General features: G+C 34.2%; 2 protein-coding genes across 2 annotated transcripts; both read right to left on the minus strand.

Moving 5' to 3' along the window:
* Window positions 1-625: 625 nt before the first annotated feature.
* Window positions 626-3,143, minus strand: LOC109013643 (chitinase-like protein 1). Its single transcript, XM_035692315.1, has 4 exons — window positions 2,490-3,143; window positions 1,781-1,940; window positions 961-1,398; window positions 626-829 (listed from the first exon to the last, which is right to left on the minus strand). Exons 1-3 carry the CDS (start codon window positions 3,088-3,090, stop codon window positions 981-983), a joined length of 1,179 nt encoding a protein of 392 aa, XP_035548208.1. The 5' UTR covers window positions 3,091-3,143; the 3' UTR covers window positions 626-829; window positions 961-980.
* Window positions 3,144-3,848: 705 nt separating this feature from the next.
* On the minus strand, window positions 3,849-6,655 carry LOC109013642 (2-alkenal reductase (NADP(+)-dependent)-like). The gene is made up of 5 exons (XM_018995787.2): window positions 6,235-6,655; window positions 5,899-6,082; window positions 5,462-5,628; window positions 4,782-4,864; window positions 3,849-4,542 (listed from the first exon to the last, which is right to left on the minus strand). The coding sequence occupies exons 1-5, from the start codon at window positions 6,469-6,471 to the stop codon at window positions 4,164-4,166; spliced, it is 1,050 nt and encodes a 349-aa protein (XP_018851332.2). The 5' UTR covers window positions 6,472-6,655; the 3' UTR covers window positions 3,849-4,163.
* Window positions 6,656-17,094: the final 10,439 nt, after the last annotated feature.

Here is a 17,094-nt window from a genome sequence, read left to right on the forward strand (position 1 = left end):
TTTTTCTGAAAAGCTCAAGCACCGTAGCCCCTCCAACAAAATCTCCAATTAACTTGATTATAAGTCTTCTCCATATCAATCTTCATCATAATATTACCCCCTCTTGTCTTCCGATTCATACCATGAACAAGTTCTTGAACAATAACCATATTTTTAAAAATACTACGATCCCGAATAAATGTAGCCTGCTCTGATGAAACAATTTCCTTAATAATTGGTGCCAATCTAAAAACCATGAATTTTGCCATGAATTTCCTTCTTTAATTGAGTTTAACCCGACGACTATCTTACTCCTTTTGTATCCTCTCTTTGACTAGGTTAATGTCCTTGTCAAGAATGGTAGAAGATGGTTAACATGTGAACCATCGTGTTGAAGTTAGTGGGTTGGTAGGAATTAAAGTAGGGTCGTGGTCCATGGCTGAAACAGAGTAATGGCTATGCGTTTTAGAAAAGGGGAAAGGAATAGGTATGATAATTCTCGTATAGGCTCAAGTTGGGCTTGTATGGTTGTGATATTCATGTTCCTAAGGTTGGACAAGGAGCAAGCAACAAATGAAGGAATGAAAAGAAGAAAGAAAAAGGGATTGCAAGAAAGGTGTTTACAACTAGTTACCATCGCTGGTAATTCAAAATCAAGGTACATGCTCTGATTAATCAAAACAACGTAAATTTGCCAAAGGAAGACTGAATTGGGACAAGAGAAGAGATCTATCATAAATACAAAACATTTCTTCACTTTACACATTTGTAATTGAACACATAACGAGAAGATTGTTCATATACATATATTGCACACCATCATGCTCCATAAAGACGACGGGTCTCAACCCTACAAGGCAATAACAAAGTGCAGTGACAAATCAATCCACACAATACATCTGACCCGGGTATAACATCATCTTTGCAAAACTCTTATTAAACGGTTCCCCTTTGGAGAGGATCAACAACAGAATAGGCTACCTGGTAACATCATGTAGAGCTCAAGAAGATGCGGTTGTGGCAGAGGAAGATGGATTAAATGCAACCTGCTCGGCACAAGACAGAACCTCATGAGGCCCTGCCTCCTCACGGCCAACACCCATAAGGTCAAGGTAATACAGGTAATGGGAAATGATGTTGTTCATGGAATCAATATCACCCTTGCCGCAAACAAAGTCCCCATAAAGAATGTTCATTGTGGTGCCAAAACCAGGAACACGTTTAGCCAAAGTGTCATTCTTGGTCGGCTTCCAGTTGCCAATAAAGGCATCATGGGCTGAAGGCTGCGACTTCTTGACTGGGGTCATCCACCTCCAAATTGCAGCCTGGAAAGCAAGGGTAGCATTCTGCTCAACGTATTCTGGATGATTCAACAGGTCTGCTTTCAAAGCCTCCGCAGCTGCACCATAGTTGTAGTTCCTGCAACCAAAAATATTTAAAGCATCATTTTAGTAAGAGAACGTCAAAAATACGACCAATTACTCTTCGTTTTTCTATGAATTAGTCCATAAATCTATGTGAAAGGGGCAAATATAAAATGATTCCAACTGGTGCATGAGTCAGTTATTCCTTGAAGATGCTTAGTGTTACGATCTGAAAACTTATGTAAGAGACAAGTAGGTTATTTTTCATCTAGTTCTGTTACATATTTGGTAATTTTCATCGCATGACACAGATCCTTTAGTAACAAGAAAAAACAGTGTGATAAACTGAAAGATTGAGGCGAACAACAGGAAATAATAGTCAGAAAAGAAAAAGGAAAAGGAAACAGTTAGGTTTGATTATGAACATATATACCGACCAGTAGATAGGCAAGGCACCACGGCCATAGTATTCAGCTCCTGGAGCACAAGGGTAGGTGAATTTGTAGGAGTCGTCGCAGTATGACTGGCTGGGACTCATTTCCTTGTTGAAGCAAAGCCCCCAAGCGAAGGGTCCTCCTGTCGCCACTCCATAACCACCTGGATATAGAACCCAATTCAGTATATTCACATCTCAACATGGTGGTTAGTCGTCAATGAAATTATAGGAACAACTAAAGAAGTCCTAGTAAATTAATACCAGTTCCTCCAATCCAATAAATCGAATCAAGCATCCAGGTAATCAAAATCCACTCTACAATTTCTATTTCTATTTATTAAGTAAATTCCGTTGTTTAATCTAATTGCCAATAGCTTGTACGTACCCCAGCACTCGATATAACGAAACACAGGCATTTAAGGATAAAGATCCTAAATTTCTTATAACCATTTTTTTATAGGAAAACAATAGTTAGGAAAAGCAAAATTCGTCTAACCATTATTTTCTTCAATCTTTTATGTTCTATAAATCATTGTATTTCATTCAGTTCTATGCCGAGCGGTAAGTTCTGAACCATTTCATAGAAATAATTGTCAGGACACAACCGTAGTGAGGAAGCTTAGAAAATCAGCAACTCAGATAACTGAATCCCATAAAAAACCATTATCTATAAGCAGAGAAAGTGGAAAAAAGAGTGTAACAGTACGTACAAGAAGTCTTGCTGCCTACATGGGCGAGGAAGGCGGCGATTTCCTTCATCTTCAAAACCTTGAGGCCGGTGGTGCCGAAGCCGATGGGCTCATAAATTGCGGCGGCTGTGATGAAGGACTGGTAGTCCCAGAAGCCGACGGCGTGAGCTAAGGGAGAGTTCCTCTTGGAGAATAGATTCTCAAACTGGTAGGTCTGGAAGTAGTCGGTGATGGTTTCGTTACAACAGTAAATGGACCACCCCTTGCACTCCCACCCTTTGTCGCACATTTTCTTCCCATTCACAGTCTTCACCTTCGTCACCGTGTCCGCATCGCATTCTGCCACATTCACTACCACCACCAACATCAATCCCAGAACCACGACAATGTCCCTTCCCTTCATCTTCGCTGCGAAACTCTTGAGTCGTGCTGTGTTACGTCGGGTCGTATCGTATCGTATCGTATCGTATTCTTTGGGTGCAACGCAAGGAAGATAAAGACCAAAGGAAGGAAGCAGAAGAAGGAAAGGGTGTGGCGTCGGCTTGGCGGTCTTTTTCTCTTCCTCTGCCAGCAGATACTGTGTAGAGAAGAAAGGTGGACCCGAGGAGTACTTAAAGAGCATGCAACTTTGAGGGTTGGACGGTGGATCCTGGAAGAAGATGCTCGTAGTTTAAGTAGAGAGCAACAGGCTGTATTTGTTGGGACGGCTAGAAGCTGCTCCCAGCCTTCAACCAAACTGCTCCACCGACAAAAAGCAACGGATGGAGTTTCTACTTGGGCCTTTTGGGGAAACCTGTTAGGCCCATCAACAATGAAAGTTTTTTTTTTATTTAATTTTTTTTAAAAAAAAAGAAACAATAGGATAATTGAATTTCAAAATTGGGAAGGTTCTAATTAACATAAATCATCCTTGTAAAAAAGCCTATAAGGTTGATAAAAAGTCCTTTAAAGAGTAGAATGTTGCGGGCTTGTTTAAGAACTAAAAATCGCTAAAATATATACATATAAGTGTGAAATATACACGTGCGAGTGTGAGTAGTTAAGTCTTCAAATAATAGTTATCAGATATACACATACAGAAATCATCGATTTCAAACTCATAGAATTAAGTTTTTCTTTTTGTGTTAAATGGAGTTCTAACATGTCATCTTCAAGCGTCTATCAGAGACTTTTAAACCTTGATTCCTCAACATAGGGATCGACAGTTTCTTCTAACGATGGAAGTAGCTTTGCTTAATGTTTGTATGCCAAGCAATTTTCTGAATTCAAGTTTTAATATTGGCCCCAACGCTTTGCTACCTTGATGAGATGCTTCAGATCGATGCAACATTTTCCATGCAGTTTCTGTCCAGCATATATACTTGATGCTACACAGTTTTAGATGTAATCGGTATAAACATAAGAAAGATACTACACTCGATCTTTGTCCATATTAGAAAAGAAAGTATGATACAGAGTTCATATAGATGAAAAAATGGCTCAAGTTAAAAGCAAGTCTCTTGACTTGAACGGGTATGGAGATTGTTATGTGCATCTAGCCACAAAGCATTAAACAAATGTATTCCTTATTACATATCATCTCTCTCTCTCTCTCTCTCTCTCTCTCTCTCTCATGCATGTAAAAACAGTGGCATACTGGCATTAGAAAATTAACCCGCAAAACACAAAGATAGGAGGAGGCTGAATGGAGGTCGGTCACTCGCGGGCAACCAAAACTACTTGTTTTCCAGCACTACGGCCACTGAACATTCCAACCAGAGCTGCAGGGCCACTCTCGAGGCCTTCAGCTGTGTCTTCTTCATACACTATCTTTCCTTCTCTAATGTAAGGCAGCACAAGTTCTAAGAACTTGGGAAACAGGTGATAGTAATCGTACACCGTGAATCCTTCTATTCGGATCTGCTTATATACAACTTTCAACAAATGCTTTATGCCATCAGGCTCCTCAAGATTGTACTGCGAGATCATTCCAGCAACAGAAATGCGGCCGTGGGGTCTCAAGTTGAGAAGAACTGCATCAAGTATTTTCCCCCCAACATTATCGAAATAAATATCAATGCCTTCAGGGAAGTATCTACAGCATTCAGGAAAAAATCATCGTTATTGACATATATAAAGTTGATAGCTATGCAAACTTCTTGGTCAGGTCCCTTTATTGAGTGGAGAAAATTGTAGTTTCGGGTGCTTCTCCACTTGACAACTGAGACAAATATGCAGCTTGTTGCAATAATTAATCTTTTAAAATGGAAAAACTGGTATTCTGGGCCATTGATTTGTTTCTGACTGCTGGTTAGATGCAAATTGTATACTGACCTTTTCAGAGCTGCATCCAAGTCATGCTCTTCTTTATAATTGAAAGCCTCATCGAATCCAAGCTTGTTCTTTAGTATATCAACCTTGTTCAAAAACAAAAATGAGGCACAATTTGATGTTTCATGTTAACAAGAGACTCATTCAAGCAGCAAAAAAACAATAGAAAATATAAAGGCAAACACTTGAGCAACAAGGAGCATCCGGTAGGGTTCGTCTGCAAATAGTTTCTAGAATCATTGGTCAATCTTTACTAACATGTCTCAACTTTTACATCCCCTGTTCTTTAAAACAGAGGTCCAGGCTCGCATGCAACAAAAAGATTGGATCCCAGCAATGTGAAGCCATAAGACCAAGTTAGGAGTCATGGGACTAGTGGAGTTTAAAGCTTCATGTTTTATGAATTGTGTAAATTTCTGAAACGTTAACTGGAGATAGAAACGACACTTCATTCAGGGTCAAGAAAACAATGTACAATGAGTAGAACTGGAAAAATCAGTTCACGGTCAGACAGAATATATGCTGTTCGTCAGATTTTAAGATTATACACACGAAACGATTGGCAGCTTAATCAGAAAGACTGGCAGAATAGTACTGGAAGCGTGCATCAAACAAGGAATAGTTAATCTTTTATCCTTTTCTTTCTAATTTAATAGATGACATGACACCAATAGAGGTGATACCTTTTCCTGGCTTCCAGCACTTCCAACAACATAACAACCCATCAGTTTAGCAAACTGTCCAACGAGCTGACCAACTGCGCCATATGCTGATGAGATAAAGACATATTCTCCTTTCTTGGGTGAAGAAACCTCATAGAAACCAGCATAAGCAGTCATACCAGGCATACCTATGCGCAAAAGCAAATGCAATTAAATGGCTCATTGAACATACAAGGAAGCCACATGAACTCAATGGAAGTATCTGTAGCTGCCACTAATATTAGCATTACTAATTTATCTTTGGCTATTTATTTATTTTCAATGGAATTTCCAAGCCTATATACAATATTTATATGATGGAAAAAGTAACATGAAAAAAAAAAAAAAAAAAAACGGTTTCTTTTGAAACTGAGCCCAAATTCATCGAAATTTCATCATCCAGTGAGCAAACGACTTACCAAGAAGTCCAGTATAGTAGGAAAGGGGAAGATCAGTGTGCTCGATTTTAAAGAGGCTTTCGATCAGTTTATTTGTGATCAGACTGTATTCTTCCCATTTGGTTACTCCCCAAACCAAGTCTCCTTTCTTGAAATCTGGGTGCCCGGAATCCACAACTTTAGCCACTCCATACCCAACTATTGGCTGCAGCAGGTTTCAACAAGAAGAAAACATGTTAAACCAGTTTTCAACCAAAAGATCAGAGCATGCAGTAAATACGAATATTAAATCTATTTGAAGATGATGTGTATACATGCAAGAGAAAAAAGAGAGACCAACATAAGGGCGGGGCTTACTGAATCAGGGGCGAAGGAATTAAAGAGGCGATCTGGGTTTTTTTCCTTTGTGCCTCGCATGTAGGGATCGCAGGAGAGGTAAAGGTTCTTCACCAGAACTGCGTTCGAACCATCTGGGACCTTCAAGCGTATGGTATTAGTGCTAAAGTACATGTCCGATTCTTTAGGATTGCCATCTATGTAGTCTCTAGCCAGCACCTGTTTGTTCTTCACTTCTTCACCATGATAATCCGCCATGGTTACTTACGTCTCTCTTGCTCGATTTTTTCTCTTCAAACTCGTGTGGTAGTGATGTGCAAGAGGTTATCCTTTTATAGGCGAGAAAGCCATCATGTCCAGGTTCATAAACAGAGAAATTACGTAATTTGTTTGTGTATGTTCAATTGATTTAAGTGGGTGTCTCGTTCAGAGGTGGATGAGTGTCCTCCTGTGCAGAAGGATAATGCTATATTTATAGAACATTTAAGATAAATGGGGTTGCTCAATTATTAATCATATAATTCAGTAAGGTGTTTTGATTAGGCTTCCTTTGTTTAATACAATATGAAAATTAAAAGTTAAATAAAATATTATTAAAATATAATTTTTATTTTAAAATTTAATAAGTTGAAGTATTTATTGTAATTTTTATAAAAATTTTAAAAAAATTATAATAATAAAATAAAATAAAATGGTTTGTAAACAAACGAAAGTATTCCAATTCGATTTGGGGAAATGCTATGATTAGATGGGGTTTTATCCCAAATTATATTTATATTATAAGAAATTGAGTTGGAAAGAGTAGTTGTGACAGACGTAACAGCTCACTTCATCGTATGTGTAATTTTAATGGAAAACTATAAATGCGTGATAATATGCCCTTGCACCGTCGAATTGATCAACGATACACGATATGTACTGCATGCTATACCACCGTACCACGTCATTATTTAGTCAAAGGAAAAAACTATTTTGCCTTTCAAGTTGTACGGCTTAAATGTATTGTTTGACAAATTTTTTTTTTTTTTTTGCTTAGAGGGCTAGTTTGGATTAAACTCATCTCAACTCATCATTATAATTCTTTTTAAATTTTAACAAAAAATATAATAAATAATTTAATTTTTTTAAATTTTAAAATAATAATAATATTAAAAAATAATATTCTAACCAGGGATGGTTTAATGTATTTTGTGGCCTAAGACGACTATTAATTACATGATATTTTAATTTAAAAATGATAAAAATATTTAAATATTAAATAATAAAATTTTATTAAAATTTTTTGAAATGCAAAACAAATATGAATATTGATTTGATTAGTAATATCTACAAATACTATAACAATTTGAAAGAAAATTTAATTTTTTTGTAAATAAAGTATTATCCGTTATTTGTATATATATATATATTTAATACTTCATTATGAAAACAAATAAGGCCATCAATATCAAAATAAACATCATATTTTATAAAATATTCAAGAGTAATATATCATCAGTTTGCTATTTCTATTCTAATTTTACTATTGTCTGAAATTTTTGTATGTTTTGAATAAGATTTTTTTAGTAAAACTTCTATATTTACTGGTTTTATTTTTTTTTTACCAAATTTTACCATTTAAGATTGATTTTATTTTAGGCAAACAAATTTTCATCTTTTATGCTAACCAATATTTTTTTTATAATTTATTTTTTAGGGTCACAATAATTATTTTTTTTCCCCTTTTGGGGGCCTTCTCAAGGTGGGGGGCCTTAAGCAGTGGCCTTAGTTGCCTACCTCTTGAGCCGGCCCTGATTCTAATAATATTTTATTCAACTTTCATCTTAACTCAATTCAACTTAGTTTAACATCTAAACGTATCTAAGAAAGTAATTTTAAGTGTATTGGTGTATTAGTATATATTTTTTTTATTTTTTTAAAATATTTAAATATATTAAAAATTATAAAATGAAAAATGAAAAAAAAATTACAAAAGTAACCAGTGGTAATAATGAGCATACTACTCAGGCGGCAGAATAGCACCACTCTTAGTCAAAATAAGTACAGTTATTCTAGAACTTTTATAGTATATACTGCTTAGATAATATAATATAATTTATAAGATAAATTTTAAATTTTATAAATTAAATCTTACCATTTAAGTTATGGGAATGAAATTCTCAATAAACAAATTTAAAAATATAACAATTCAGTCAAAATAATATTTTATTCAACTTTCAACTTTTATCTTAACTCAACTCAACTTAATTTAACATTCAAACGCATCTAAAAAAGTAATTTTAAGTGTATTGGTATATTGATATATTTTTTTATTTTTTTTATTTTTTTAAAATATTAAAATATATTAAAAATTATAAAATGAAAAATGAAAAAAAATTACAAAAACAATTAGTGGTAATAATGAGTGATGCTACTCAAGCGGCAGAGTAGCACCGCTCTTAGTCAAAATGAGTACAAGTTATTCTAGAACTTCAACAATATATACTGCATAGATAATATAATTTAATTTATAAGATAAATTTTAAATTTTAAAAAATTAAATTTTATCATTTAAGTGATGGGAATGAAATCCTCAATAAACAAATTTAAAAATATAACAATTCAGTCAAAATTACGTTGATGCGAGCTTAATTGTCAATGTGATCACCTCGTGCATATAACACGATTCAAATTTAATTGACAAGGTAAATTAGATAACGCATGAATGTCAGTCAGATAAATTCCCAACGTGTAAAATTGCATTCAATACACAATTAAAATGATCCTACAATAATAAAAAGTGTTAACATTTTAATTTGCTTATTATTATAATGATTTCACAAGAAGTGTGTAAATATATTAGATCTGTAAATAGAAAAATTCTAATAAAATTAATTGAAGTGCATTTAATATAAAATGATAGTGATGATGGATGTAATTAATTTATAGTTTTCGTTAAACAACATTAATACTGTCTTTACCTCTGTCTAATTAATGACCCGTTGAAGCCATACAAGAAAAATGGCCTTTTCCAGCGCTCAAAATCGTCGCAAATACCCTTCAGAATCGCTACATTTGATCAATTGTGGCGATTTATAAATCGCTGCAGGTTCGCCACTATTCTAAAGCCATTTTTGATCAATTACGGCGATTGGAAAAAATCGTCAGAAAATCTACTATTTTCGACGATTTTAGTTTGTCGAAAATGTTCAAAAAATTCGATAGAAATGGCCTTCTGATTCACCTTTAAAATCGCTGAAAACAACTATTTCCGGCGATATATCGCCACAAAAACTTAATAAAATTGCTGCAAATAACTTATTATTTTTCTCAACGATTTGAAATTATCGCCCTTAGGAAGTATTTCCAGTGGGTAGGTTTCGCCGGAAAAAATTTATTGTGGCGACTTATTGTCGCCGGAAATAAATTTCTGTTATGAAAAATTATTTCCGGCGATAAAAAATCGCCGGAAAAGATGTTTCACAAAATAAAAAAAAAAATTGCACAAAACAGTATAGATATGCAGTCTACATATGTAATTACCTAAGACTGATTCCAAACAGATATTTGGCATTATTGTAATGTGAAATGGCTTGTCAATGACCCATCTACTTAAATTTTATGCATCTATAATGGAAAAGGAGAACAAAAGGATATAATAAAAATAATAATAATAATAATCTATCCTGCAGATGAGGGACAATTAAAACTGAGAAATTAAAAAAACTGAAACTGAGATGTGCATGTTTTACTTCTGAAACTGAATACCTTCTCAACTCAATAGAATAGAAAAAGATTACTCCTTGGAATAGTGAAGATATAATGGTAGTTTGAATGAAGATGTTGACTTAAATTAGAAAGACATCTTCTCAAATATTAGAAAGCTTGACAAACTATCATATGCGAAAGACAATATCAAGTTAATAGAAATATAGGAATTGACAAGCATCATTGCAAAAGAGACGAATTCTAACAAAGCACTATTTATAATTGAGGAAAAACTTAAAACAAAAAGATCAACACATCCAACATATGATCCTAATGATCTTAATAATAAAACATATGTGGGGTTTGGATTGATCCTAATGATCAAAACATTGAACTCTTCAAATAATAAAACTGCCATTTATGTTTAACCACTACCTATAGAAGTATATAGTTGCAATGACCCTCTCCTACTTTGATAAACGTATTATGGAACAACTTGGATTACCTCTTGGGAAGTCAAAAAACCAGCTGTTAAACTTTAATATGAGCATTAAGTAATTCGGTTCTGCATGGTGGTACAAGAATCCTTCCTGCACATATCAAAACCATGAAATAAGGCTTAATGGAGTACATGATATCATGTAATTTGATCTTAATACTCCATGATCCAGCTTCTTAATTCTGAGAAGTCACTGAAAACTAGGGGGAAAAAAACTGACCTTAACAGCACAAATAATAGGGCTCAACTAAGAGCAGTTGCTTTCTCTTTCTTGCATGCAACTAAACCATCTACTGGTAGAGATTAATTCAGATTCCCAAGTGGTGGTCCGATGGATTCAGAATATAGAGCATTGTCTGTAGTATTTGAGGGACTTATGTGAGTAGTTTGAGGAACTGAAAAGTAAAAGTAATGTTATTGTCCAATATATTTACAGGGGTCAATCAAGTTGACGACAGTTTTTTTTTTTTTTAAATTAGAAAGAGTTATCACATAAATCTTTACAGTCTCATTTGCATTTGGATGAAGCATATGTATTCCTCATCCAAAAAAAAAAAAACGAGAACAAAAAATAAAGACTATTTCCTTGGCAGGTTTTATACAGAGAATGAAGGGGAATTCTTTTCATACATATCCCTTCAAAATAATTCCAAATACACACTGATTTCAATTCCAACATCTTCAAATTCTCTATTTGGGTTTACAGAGAATTTTTTCTTGCTGTGTAGGCACATAAAAAGCAATTTCCATTTTCAAAGTAAGAGAGAGATGCTAAGAACATATTGCTAGAAACCTATGACTAACTTGGGATAAGAAAGCTGGCTGGATATGTACATAACAAACAGAACTACGTGAGTTTACAACTCTGTATTCAAACACATTATGTAACTACAATGGCGAATGGAAGAACAAGCTCTGCATTGTGGAAAAAAATATGATCAATCACTAATTAAAGGAGTCGGCTAAAACTAAATACATTCAAGCAGCATATACAAACAGTAATCGCAAGTAACATCATAAAAGGTAAAAGACAAGATAAGGCACTCACCTGGTTTTTATACACAAGGTAAGCAAGTGAAAAGTAAATCAGCAAGAAGGGCAACATTAAGGGTGCCAAGATGGAACATGTGAAACCAAGGAATCCAAATAAGAGGACTCGTGGGACTTCTGTATGGTAGGGAAAAGAAAAAGCATAATTTGGACGAATCATCCTTGATTCTGAGTACGAATCTCTTGACTAGATTGCAGAAAAGAGCAAGAAATTGCATCACTTCACACGACAAACTTGCCCAACCATATGTTAAAACATAAGTCATGAAGAAGCTAGCCTGTAACAATTTGAAAACCAAAATCACAGTAATAAGTTATTGAAAAAACTTCTACATTTCCACAAGAGAAGAATAAAGGTTTTCCCCAATTTCTCTACTAGTTGTAATTTCCAGTTATCATGGCAAGAATTTCATCTCTATGTCCGTCTCCACAAATAATAATTTTTTTCCCACAGGATCATGATGTGGTCTACAGGATTGCAGCTCTCTTTATTTCATGAAAATCTAATAACCAAACTTGAACTAGTTTAAGTTGTTTCATGAAAATCTAATAACCAAACATAGTAATGATAGATGACAGTTTTTTTGTTTTTCACCTCAAAAAAAACTTATGTTAATTCACAAAGTAAACGGGATACCTTTTCCAGAAAATATGGTAAGGATGTTCTACTAAATATGATACCTTGTTCTACTAAATGAGTAGCTCTAGATAGTAATAGTTTTTGGAAGCATAATAAAAGTAGAATCAAGAAAGAGACTTTTAAGTGTAAGAAAGAAAGAGATAGCTTAAACTATGATTTTTAACTTTGGGGAAGTTCTACTAAATATCTTTTTTCCCTTTGATCCAAGTGAAAGCTGAAAGTAGAAGCATCACTTTACGTTAAACAAAGAGGCAAAACCATTTCGCCCCTACATAGAAGCCAAGAAATCAGAATATTATTTCAAAATCCCCATTAAAAGCTATTAAAAGATCTCACTTGGAAATTTATGCAAAACCAGCCACTCATTAAATAGTGTCAAACATAAAGATAAATATTGCTTTCTCTTTATGGATCACAATCTAAGTAGTTTCTCCAGAATCAGTGATTCTACCTCACTATTCTGTTGCGCACAATCACCATACGACTTTTATCTTGATGGTATTCAAGGTGATAGCCTATGAGTTTTAGATATTACTTCCTATATCTCTAGATAGATTGAGCTGGTTAAAGTACTAACATTAATATGATATCCTTGTTTATAAAAAATAAAAACAAAAAGATGCCTAACATTACTGCAGAAGACAACTTTGTGAAATTGTAAACTATATCAGGAAAGAAATACCTGCATATATATATTCATGGCAGCCTCGGCCATTTATACTTTTTCAGCGACACAGAGGTTGAAACTTTTTTATATAATCTGAAAGGAAAATGGGTTATCAGATTTGGGTTATGGGGATGTGCCTCTGGATGTATCTGTTTAGCTACGGCTTCATTTCCGTATACTCGCAGGGTGCCAAGGGTGGAGAGGGGACTGTTTTCATTGATGGGAAAGCAGCCATTGGGAGGATTGATGATGATTTTGTTTGTGCAACCTTGGATTGGTGGCCTCCTGAGAAATGCGACTATGGAACATGCAGCTGGGGTCGTGTTTCTCTCCTCAATTTGGTATGTTTCTGCAATGTATACACTTGTTAATAACATAACGAGTATTTATGAGGAAAGTATGATGATTGATAGTTGCAATGAGTATCAGACCTTCATGGTAATATCTCTCTGTTTCTTCTCTAATTTGTTGTTGCTGTTGCTGTTGCTGTTGTTGCTGCTGCTGCTGCTGCATTGGTAGTGTTTCTTTGTGTAATTGTTTGATATGAGGCATACCCGCATACATGTTCCAACCACATTTCTTGGCCATTTGATGCGGTTGATTCGTTTTTCACTTTTTCGGATTTATTTATCTTCCTTTCTCTTCTTGCATCAGTTTTAATGTGCAGTCATATTGTTTTTGCTTTTTCATCGGTTTCTATTAAATTCTCATCATGTTTTTCTGTATTTTAAATTATCTTCGGTTGGTGGGCTCGATGTAGTTCAGGAAGTTTTTTTAATACAACACAACCATTTCTTTTCTGGAGGAATTTATATCCAGAAATTTTTGAAAAATGATGCACTTTTAGTTGACCACTATAAATATGTAATGCAGAAATTTATAGTTTTCGTTTGAGCTGAAAACCTGTTCCTATTCAATATGAAAAAGGAAAATCTGTCAAATTGGTGATGTTGTTTGCATCATTGTCGTGTGCAGGATCTTGGCAACAATATTCTGTTGAATGCCATAAAAGGTGAGAACACCTAAACATCTGGAGATTTTTATTTATCACATGATTTTTCTTCATGGCATACTCATTTGTTTTCTCTAATGGTTCTATTGGAATCTAAAACTTTCCTTCCAATCTTGCTGCAGCCTTTTCCCCCTTGAAACTTAGACTAGGTGGCAGTTTGCAAGATAAGGTCATATATGGTACTGAAGATAATCAGCAACCTTGTATTCCTTTTGTTAAAAATACTTCAGAGATGTTTGGTTTCACTCAAGGTTGCTTACCCATGCATAGATGGGATGAATTAAACACCCTTTTCGAGAAAGCCGGATGAATTAACCTATATATGTACTCACTAATCATTCAGCTAATCATGTATTAAACTACTAATGTTTGAAGTTTCATATATATATATATATATATATATATTCAAACCAGCCATTAATCTAAGTACCACATGTATACTGCACTACTACTACTAGGATTTATAAGAGAATTATTAACCAAATATAGATATATATATTTTGGCAACATTAATAAAGTCATGAGTCCTGGCTTAGTGATTATACGCATTAATGGATACACACACATGACATACTTAACTCCCACACTCTAGAGTTCAAGCCGCCCGAATGAATTCCCATGACATACATAACCCATGGTGCTCAAGTAAAATGCAATTCCCCTAGCTGGCTAGAGGTCAGCTATATACATCTCTTTCATACCAAATGATCCAAAAGTTAAAAGTAAAAAAATCAATATACTTTGATATCATGGATGAAAACCCTAAAATATTGTCCAAAGCAATATATAAAGACAGAAAATTAATAAATATTTTCCAATGCAATATATAAAGACAGAAAATACCCAATAAAATTGGCAAGCCTCAGTTGCCTCATCTGCCCTACTCCCCGCGCCTCCTCCTCATTTGGTCGCAGTGGGTTGCAAACAGAGCAAGGGAGGGCCTCGGGCTGCTGGGCTAGGCGTAGAGGAGAAGGGGCTCCGACGGAAGACTGGCAACGGCGTCGCGGTGTGGGTGGTTGCGAACGGCGCCCCCAGCGACGGCGATATAGAGAAATCCGAGAGAGAGAGAGAGAGAGAGAGAGGTGAGGCCAGAAAGAAATTGGCGTGGGGGCTGGGGGAGAAGGAGGGGGTGGCCGTCGAGGTGAGGTCGCGGAGGCGTGCTGGGGCCGTTGGCGACGGGCTGTGCGCGGCGGAGGCTTGAGGGAGAAGAGGGACTGGGTAGAGAGAGGGTGAAGGGGGAGAGACGGCTGCAGGAGGGAACGAAATGAGCGGAAAACCTAAGGCGGGGGTTTTAAATTTAATGATCTTTTCTGGCGCTTTCGACTTGCCGCAAATAAGTTTAAACGGGCGCAATCTTTTTTACAGCGACAATGTTCGCCGCAAAAAATAGTTATTATGGCAATTTTATTTAATCGACGGAAATTTAATGAGCTACAGTTAATAGAACATTATTGTGACGACACAAATCGCCGCAACAGGTACAAATTTCGCCGTAAAAAATAATTTGCACATTTTCCCTCCATGATTTCCCATCATCGCATCGAAATTAAGTGGCGACTTAAAAATCGCCAGAAATAGCCTATATTTGCGGCGATTTTTGTTGCGACGATTTTAAAATCGCTGGAAAAGGCCAGATTTCTTGTAGTGGCAAAGACCCACTCTCCTCAACTATAAGGTTCTCGATGTAAAGTTTGAAACGTTAGGAGTCTTAGAACATTGACATTGGTATCTGTATATACAAATGCAAAGATATATTTGTATAATATGACTTTTAGGACAGGTTTGGGAGTGGGATGAGACACAAAATTTTTATCTCATCTCATCTCATCATTATACATTTTTCAAATCTCCATACAAAATATAATAAACAATTTAACTTTTTCAAATCTCAATACAATAATAATACTAAAACATAATATTTTAAACATTAAAACAAAACACAAAATTCTCATCTCACCCCTCAAGCCTGCCCTTAATTTGATTGTATTAGATTATACATTTCTAAAATTTTATATAGTAATGAACAGTATTTCAACATCTTTAGAGATGCCCTCAAATATTATTTTATTAATTTTTTTATCTCTCCTCTCTCTTTCTTTCTCACTCGAGTAATGCTATACACTACACTCTAATCCTATTTTGATCATACTAAATATTATATGACACATTTATCACCATTAAATGATAAAGAAGCATACAATAAATGATCATTTAATAGTGATAAACATGCCATATTATATTTAGTAGAATAAAAATGAGATGATTGTATGATGTATAAAATTTTTTTTTTTACAAACCTTTCCCTCTTCTCCCTTCTCCAACAATATAAGAGAACCTTCACCTTCATATTTATTTTATTATTATAATATATTATATTTTTTTATCATTTTTTTATATTTTTAATATAATATATAAAAAAATTAATACAGCCTTTACGTGTTCGAGTTCATTTTCATGAAAAATTACGTGCCGCCGCACAGCATTGTACGTTTTGTCGTACGTTGACCTTTGATTTTCACGTACGTACACGTCTGTCTGTCTAAGTTTGTTGCACACAGATTCGAGGATTTGTTTCGGGTGAAGTGATACCAAACAACTCAGTCATAATTTATAATTTATAGATAATTTTAAATATAATAATATTTTTTATTATATTTAAATCGAAATAGCTTAATATAAATTAAATTTTAAAATAAAATTTAAATAAATCATTCGTAATTATAATATAATAAAATATAAATTATTATATAAAATATTTTTAAAATTTTTAATAAAATATAATTTTATTTCAAATCTTTAAATATAATTTTTGTAAATTTATATTTACAACAACAATTTAAAATGAGGTCTTAATGTATATTTTGTGTCTCAATTTAACAATATCTTAAAAAAATTATATAAAATAAAAATAATTCATTACATTACTTATAAAAAAAACTCATTGTATTAAATATTAAATTTAGTATTATGGACCTTTCAAACACTGAAAATTATAAAAATTATTTAAAATTTTATTCAATGAAATGGTTTTTAATTTTTAATTTAAAAAAAAAACACCTTATTTTTTATTTTGGAGCCTTACATAGAGTGGGGGAGCCGGCCCTGATTTAAACACATCAAATCAAAAGTAAAAGTTAAAATTAAATTTAAAATAATATTATTTTATTACATTGTTGTATACAAATTGTTATTTAACAGTAACTTTATCATTTTCCTTGTGTTAGTGCTTGCATGCGTATTAAATCATAGTTCGTATCGCAGTGGTCATTGTACAACAACAATTCATTGACCTTTCGGCCCCGACTTCTGCAGTCGCACCATGGGTT

The sequence above is a fragment of the Juglans regia genome, chromosome 7, assembly GCF_001411555.2.
Source record: "Juglans regia cultivar Chandler chromosome 7, Walnut 2.0, whole genome shotgun sequence".
In the NCBI taxonomy this organism is placed as follows: domain Eukaryota; kingdom Viridiplantae; phylum Streptophyta; class Magnoliopsida; order Fagales; family Juglandaceae; genus Juglans; species Juglans regia.